General features: G+C 45.2%; 1 protein-coding gene across 1 annotated transcript in view; it reads right to left on the reverse strand.

The window, feature by feature from the left end:
* Positions 1–7079, reverse strand: part of SLCO4C1 (solute carrier organic anion transporter family member 4C1) — an 88260-nt gene extending 81181 nt beyond the window's left edge. The window contains exon 1 of the mRNA XM_019517210.1: positions 6839–7079. Within this exon, the coding sequence (XP_019372755.1) occupies positions 6839–7064 (226 nt within the window). The 5' untranslated portion in view covers positions 7065–7079. The remainder of the gene's footprint in view (positions 1–6838) is intronic.
* Between the last annotated feature and the right edge of the window lie 577 nt (positions 7080–7656).

The raw sequence follows: 7656 nt of genomic DNA on the forward strand, positions 1-7656 counted from the left end.
AAAAAAAAAAAAAAAATCACTTTAGGAAGGGAGGAAAACTAGAAGATCTCAATAGCAGGTTGCAACTCAGAGCAAACATTAACAAAAAAAGGTGTTTCAACTACCTGCATTTTAGTCATGACCTGAAGACTACTACACATGGCTACGCTAGGTATTAAATCAAAATATTAGGATGTTATCCATTAGCAAATATTTACATCTTTTACTTTCTTTACTAAAGCTATTACTAGTTTAATGGTTAGCTTTCCTGCAGCTAACCATTTAGCTACTCATTTAGCTTAGTGGCTGCAAAGCTTTGATTTTAAGTGGTTAAGATTCTAGGGTGTTTAATGGAAGCAACTGGTCACAGCTTTGATTGCAGACATTGTGCCCAAGCATAATTTAAAACATCAGTTTGGACATGTAACATTCTTCAGATTTACATGCTGTTCTTCCCAACCTTCTTAGAAAAATCTTACTATAAATAGAGAACACAATTGAAATATATACATTTAGTGGAAAAGCACACCGTAAACAATATCCCCCTTAGCTTTGCTTGCTAAGTGTTTGCTCAAGTACCTGAACCCCCTCCAGATGGGCAGAATATAGTTAGAGTAGGGTTGTGGACAATGATTTAAGTCTACCTTACTCTACTCATCTTATTGCTGGCATCAGCACAAAGAGTTAAGATCCACCTACACAAGCAAAGCCCAGGTTCTCACAGAGGAGGGGACACTATCTGGAAACAGGAGTGAAGACAGTTTATTATCATGCCCTCCTGCAGCTGTATACTGTAGGATCTGCACTCATTGTAGTTCAACTTGGACATGTATTCTGGATTTACTAATACACAAATGCATACATGCAGCAGTGACTCAGACTTCAAATTTAGTCACCTAAGCACATGCTGCCTTACAAGTTCAGAGTAATATATTCCAGAAATGTGGGAATACCAACACCTTAAGAGGCCAGAAAAGGCAAAGCTAAAAGAAAGCAGGCAGTTTTCTAGCCAGCTCTGTGTGACATACAGAAAGTTATTAACTACTAACAATGGTAGCTGCTTTCAGGAATGACTACTACACTGCAAAGTCTTTATATAGCTCATTAAGTTATAAGCATTGCTGACAAGCCTTAAGTTAGACCACACTATTCCATTTCAAGCTGCTGAATTATTTCTCAGCTTTCAATAGTCTATGCTCCAGTAAAAATTGAGAGTTCCTTCCTTCCCACGCGAGAAAAGGTGGGAGGGAAACTTTTCGATGCATTATTTGGAGGCTCGATAAAAGACAATACTATGCTAGATAATACTGGTGATATTTTACCACTCTGGGGACTGGCATCAGCAGAGAACATTTCACCTTCTCAGATACTGGCTTCTGAATGGCAGGTAGACTTGTAGCTACATTAGAAGTGATTTTGCACCATATCACTATGTGAACAATGGAATTCCAGTTGTTTGGACCACTGTAACTCTGCATCTACAATTTGCCAAACAATTGTGGGAAGTTTGTTTTAGATACGATCTAAAGAGAGTCGGGATATGCAAGAGCTACAATATTCTTTTAAAGCGTGACCTATTGTCTTATGGAAGGGCAGTGGGGGCCAATTTATAAACCTGGATATCAAATCTAAGCCACGTTGATATCAAATTAGGCTTCGTATCCCTCCCTAACCCAGGAGATGGATTAACTATACGATATGCATTTGTTTAAAGACACTTTCTATTGTGTCACCAGTATATAAACTTACTTTGAATTAAGCGCTAGATGCACATCTCATTGAGAGTCTGTGTGCATATGCAGTGCTTTTCCTGACAACCACTATTAACTTTCAATAATATTTTAAATGAATGAATATTTCCCTATTACACATGGTCAACTGATGCATCATCACTATTTAGTAACAGAGGCAATTAAAGCTAGTTAAGCAAGAGAAACTTCTCAAAACTCCCATTGACACTAGCAACACTGCAAGACTGTAAATAGCAGTCTTATTTACAGGGGTCCAAATCCAATACAAGAAGGACAGACACATTCACATAATGCTTCTTTAGAGCACCTGGTTTCACAACAGAATCCAGGGTCTGGAGTAAATATTTTATGTCAAAAGTAAAATGTAAAATAGACCATGCATCAAGCAGAGTCACCAAGAACTAGCCCCATCTCCCACAGTACAGACCCCAAACATGTGGTATGCTAGCTAATGCATAAGTGGGTAGGTGCAAGTGTCCATCCAATTTCACTGGAACAGGCACACAGAACAGTGTCCACTTAGAGCTTTAGTCAACACCTGAACTGGTAGTGTTCCTCCATTCCTTCCTTGGAAAAAGCTGTTTAAGAAGAGCTTGAACTAATGAGAAGCTTGTTTTGTTGATGGGCTGATAAATACTGTGCTATCAGCTCCCTCCCTCACCTGTCAGGTTTGCAGACAGTATGAAGAAGCCAGGAGGGGGAGATTGAAAAGTACTGTATCACTCCACATACCTGCTTTGCCTCAGAGTGCTAGCCCACAGCTGGGGTCTGGCAACACTCACACCTTAAGCAGCAAGCAGAGAAAAGCCTGGGACTATGCAGGCAGGGTAGGGGTTTAAACCCCTCCCTAATCAAAAGTCCTGCCAGGGCCTGGCCATGCCCCCCAACCCCCTCTGCTCAGCACCACAGAAGGGAAAGGAGGGCTGCTCTAATGCCCACCCCCCCCACAACCCAAGCCACTGCAGGCATATGCCTGCATTTCTTCAGTCCAGAGGGAAAGTCTGTGCAGCTGCAAACCAATTCAATCTAGGCAGGTTAGTCTAACCTGCAAAAATGCAATCAATTCAGGCTCAGGCTTTTTGAACATCTGTCCTTAGCCTGGATGCCCAAAATAGGGTTTCATGTAGTACTTGGGATCCAGAGCCTAGAATCTCCCAAGAATGAAAACTAGTGAGAACTTACCTCTTTTTAAAGTTCAGCTGCCAAAGGAGCAATATTCCTTTTGTGCATCCAAAAAGAAATGTGGGTTCTTTTGAAGGAGGAGACAGGGGTTCCAAGTCTTCCTCTACCTCAAAGCCACACCCTCAAAATTCCAAAACAGTGCAATAACCCCAATCTGAAGGTGGTTCTGAGGCATGGGTACCCATGAAGGCTAGGCTATAATACAAAGAGCAATGCAAAAATGCATTTGATGGAGCAGGAGGGCATGGCTGTGTAGCTCAGTGGCTTAGCCCCACAAGAGGGCAAGTCTTTGATGCAGTGAGTCTGGGAACCAGATTGGTACTTCCCCCCACCCCAATATGAAACAGATCATTGGATTCTAACAAGATGTAGAGGACCAGGGGACTTCCTCCACACAGTTTAGTACACTTGCCCTTAAGTTATAAAAGTTTCTTCTGTCCCAAAAGAAAAAAAAAGAAATCCTAAGCCTCAACACCATACACCCTTTCATTTCTTAGTAGCAGCAGAGTTGCAACAGAAAGCATCTCTGCTCTCCATCTCCATAAGTCTGTAGCTAGGTAGGTACGGCACTCTTCTAGGTCAGGAATGTATGCTGGAACTCACTTTAGTCAATAGAAGAACAGCATCCAGCTCCCCTACTTCTAGTGGGGTGCTCTAATTATTCCATTAGAGAATAGTGACTACCTCCATGTTTAGCAGTTGCAGTTTATGTGAAAATTGCTACAACTATTTCAGACCCCACACCTATTGGGATGTGTTCACTGTAGATAGAGCACATCTCCCATAAACACCACAACCGAGTTTCTCAGTCCCACTGGGTTCACATAGGGATTGGCTATATTTCAGCTAGAGCCAGTCCAGGCATGCTGGATCAGGACATCAAGCAGGTACGGGCTTTCAATTCAAGGAGAGGGGTGCCTAGTGAGGTTGGGCACCTGTAAGAGTAGCAAACTGCTACACAGTGGCTTTTTACTTGTATGCCAAAGTCTTCTTGGAACCTGGCATAAAGTTGTTTCAACCTCACTAACCACAATATTATTAGAAAGCTATAAAATATTACAGCAACTTTATCTACATTATAGTTATAAAAAAAATTGTTTTTGGAAAAAAATAAGCAAGTTTCCTGCTAGTGAAAGCCTATAATAAGTCTTGTTAGTGCAAGCAGCTGTTAACTTTTGTGGAGGTGTCAGCAGTAGTGCTGAGTATGCAAACATGCATGTGGATCTCAATAGTTCTGAGTTAACAGACCAAGGATGGTCTGCTACATAACCAGAAATACAACTTGGTTGGTCCAAGTCAGCACCCAGTACCTTAAGAGCCATTCACTGTTTTGGGCCATGGCCCAAAAGAGATACTTAATACTCAAGAACTAAACAAACATAGCGACTTGGCAACTGGCACCACAAGGAATAAGGAAGTGTAGTTTGAAGTTCAAATCAAACAAGTTTTCTAACTGGGTTTAGCATAGATCATTAAAAAGTGCCAATTCCCATTTGAAAGGGCTATTCTCAACTTGTTTGGTCTATTATAAAACCTTTTGAACCTTGGTAAAGACAGTAGACATTTTTTCACTTTGTACTATTTAAAAATGATACAAAGACATGCATAAAGTTACTCATTTAAGGCCAAGTAATAAGCACCACAAAACCAAAAATTCAAGGCACTTAACTATAAAAACCTGGATGCTACTACCATCTAATAGGAGTTTGTAAGCAAAGAAGTCTGCCTAGTAAAAAAACAAACTAAACTAAACCTACCATACCCCTTCCTTCCAGTTTCCAAATATTTGAAGCAACATGATTTTCAAAAGGGACCTTGATAGTAGTTTCTAAAAGTTGATAGATTAATGGCACGGTTTGCCAGAGTGCTACAACTCCTTTGACATTAGAGTCAAGCCTGGGTGCTTTAGAAAAACACTCCCCTTAACTCCCCAGACACAGTGAAAAGAAAGTTTTCAATGGAGAGCAAGATTGCCAAGCGTCAATAAGAAGCTAACTTGCTTTCTCCCATATCTAGCAGAGGTTATGTACATCAGAATAACAGACCATAAGTGGCAACTTCTACTCAAAATAGCTCACAGTTTTACTACTAAAAGGACATCAACCAAGGCTGACCCATATCAAGAAGTTTTAAAGTGTCTGCCATATCATATCTAAGTCTATACAGATTCTTGTCTTAAAAAAGGCAAGCAAATCTATCTGGGCAACATTTCTAGGCTTAGTCAGTAGAATTCCCCACCACCACATCCATCAAGTTCATCAGAAGATGTCAACTTCTCAAAAATAAGAGAGTTTTCATGAAAACGGTTCAGGTCTCCAAAACTCGTGTCCAGAAATCACATTTTTAATCAAAATCTGAAGAGAACTCTGTCCCAGAAGAGCCTACCAGCTCCGACTAAGTCTTCTACTACCCAAGCAAATGCCCTCATAACCAGTCTATTGCCTACTGTTAGCACAGGGCTCTCTGCCTTTTCTCCAGAAAATAAATTCAGTCTTGCCTCCCCCTCGCCTCCATATGAATGAATTTATGAAAATTCTCACAAAATAATTTAATTTTAAAAAACAGCTTCTGAAGAAACATCAGATAGGACTTTATACACATGATTCCTTGATGCGAGTCAGGCCCACATCCATCCTCAAGCTACACTACCCATGCCATCTAGAAAGTACTTGACAGAACTAATTCCCACATCTCTAGGACTGCACCAAGACTACTTGTATGATAGCGTTAAAAACAGTCTGACCCGAGGAGTTCTTAGCAAAAGAAAGAATGCTCTGTTATTTTTCTGTATTCAAGAGTGAGGGGAGCCTTGAGCCCAACAAGGTCAAGAACCACCTATTTTAAGAAGTCAGGAAGAAACTATTTGTTTCTGACTCAGTAAAGCCCAAGGTGTTTGTAAGATCTGCTTAAGTTACCCTGCCCATGTCAGTCCCAGTCCTGCAGAGACTTAGGTACATATACAACTTCCCAGAGTTATAGGTTGCCAGGATTAGGGTCCTCGGGGCTGATGCACAACAGCAGATTCAGTTAGAGCGTAGCTTTCTTTCTAGTACTACACTGGTTAGCAGCATGAGGAAAGCAAGGGTTTAAAAATCCACTTCCCGTTCACTAATACTTTCTTGGTGAGTGAAAGGCAGTGCCAGCTTGCCTTGGCACTTGCCTATTGCTTGTCATTGCTTAGTTGGAGAGATTTGGATTTTGGGTTGGGAGAGAGTTTTTTAGGGAACAGTTTTCCAACACTGCTGTGGTTTGTCATCTCAACTCAGCTCCCAAGACAAACACTCCGCTCCCAGCTCAGCAACAGCCCAAGATCCCACAGTTGGTGGAGGAAACACTAGGAGGGCACACTGACATCAAGAAAACAAGTACTGGCATCCAGAGCTGGCAACCAACCAACTCCAAGGACTCTGCAGCCTCAACCAAGCAGCAGCCCATTGAGGCAGGACACCTTGTCCGCAAAAGGAGAGAGCAGAGGGAGGAAAGGCACCCCACCACCCTATACTCTCTCCTCTGAGGGAAAAGTTGCAACTTCTGCAGGCAGCCCCACAGCTGGAGGGCCAGATTCTCAAGTCACCTCAACCCCCATCCACAAGTAGCAGCTGGGAAACATGGAAAGGTGCCTTCCTGCCCCTGCTCAGGGGGGTCACCCAGCCCAGCCCCTGCTACATCATCCCAGCCAGGGCTTCACCCCTAAGAGCCTCCAAGGATGGAGATGCCACCACCTCACAGGCAGCCTGCTGCACTGCCTTACTTCCTCACAGTTCCCCAGTTGGCCTAACAAAAAAATATCATTTCAAAACCAAGCGTTCTAGGTTTCTGTGTACGTCCTCACCCAACCTCAACTTCCCTCCCTGCAAAGAGCCGGCAGCTGCTGCCGCAGAGCTGAGGCAGGGGACGAGAGGAGGGCGAGGAGAGGCCGGGGTTACCTTGGAAGATGGCCAGCAGGCTGTAGGCGGCCAAGTAGCCCTCGGCGTTGTTACAGAGCTGCAGAGCGCTGGGGGCCAAGCGGCCCCAGCCGCACGGCCCCTCCTCATACACCTGCTGCGGCGCGGGCGGCGGGCGCGGCGGGCCAGCGCTGCGCTGCTGCTGCTGCCGCCTCAGGTCGGGACTGGGCGGCTCAAAGACCGGGTTCTCCACACCACCCTCCGTCATGCTAGCACCTCACTCTGCTCAACTCCCGCCTACTACAGCGCCCGGCCCGACTCGCCTAAATACCGCAGGGACGGCTTCGCTCAGCAGGTGGCGGCCGCCACCTCCGCCCTCAGGCCCCGCCCCGGCCCGGCCGCAGGAGCCCGGTCAGTCTGCCTCGCTCGCAGCTGAGGGGGAGAAGCTCCCTGGAAATGCCCTGTCTCCTGGGGGAGCTGCGCAGCCTGAGGTCGGGCCCGGGGGCGGGAGCTACGGGGAGCTTCCCTCAGGGAGCCGGGCTGAGGGGACGGCTGCACAACACCACGCGGGGGGCGGGAGAGTCCCTCAGGCCTCGTTTGGAAGGAGTTAGTGCCACGGTTGACTCAAAATAGTCGTCGTCCTTCCCCCCCCGGAAAGCAAGAAACCAAGTGCACAGAATGAAAACAAGCCCCGTTACAAGGCTGTGTCCCTCCAAGAGAAACCTGCCAAGCATCCAGGACCCCTGGGGGGGGAGACTTCAAGTCACGGGGAAGTGGCTGCAGACATTGTGCGGCTTCCTCCCGTCCAGTGCCTCGGAGGGCCCCTGCCCCGCCGGCTGGCTGGACATCTGAAAAATGTT

This window comes from Gavialis gangeticus, unplaced genomic scaffold, assembly GCF_001723915.1.
Source record: "Gavialis gangeticus isolate Ggan-Ray unplaced genomic scaffold, GavGan_comp1, whole genome shotgun sequence".
In the NCBI taxonomy this organism is placed as follows: Eukaryota; Metazoa; Chordata; order Crocodylia; family Gavialidae; genus Gavialis; species Gavialis gangeticus.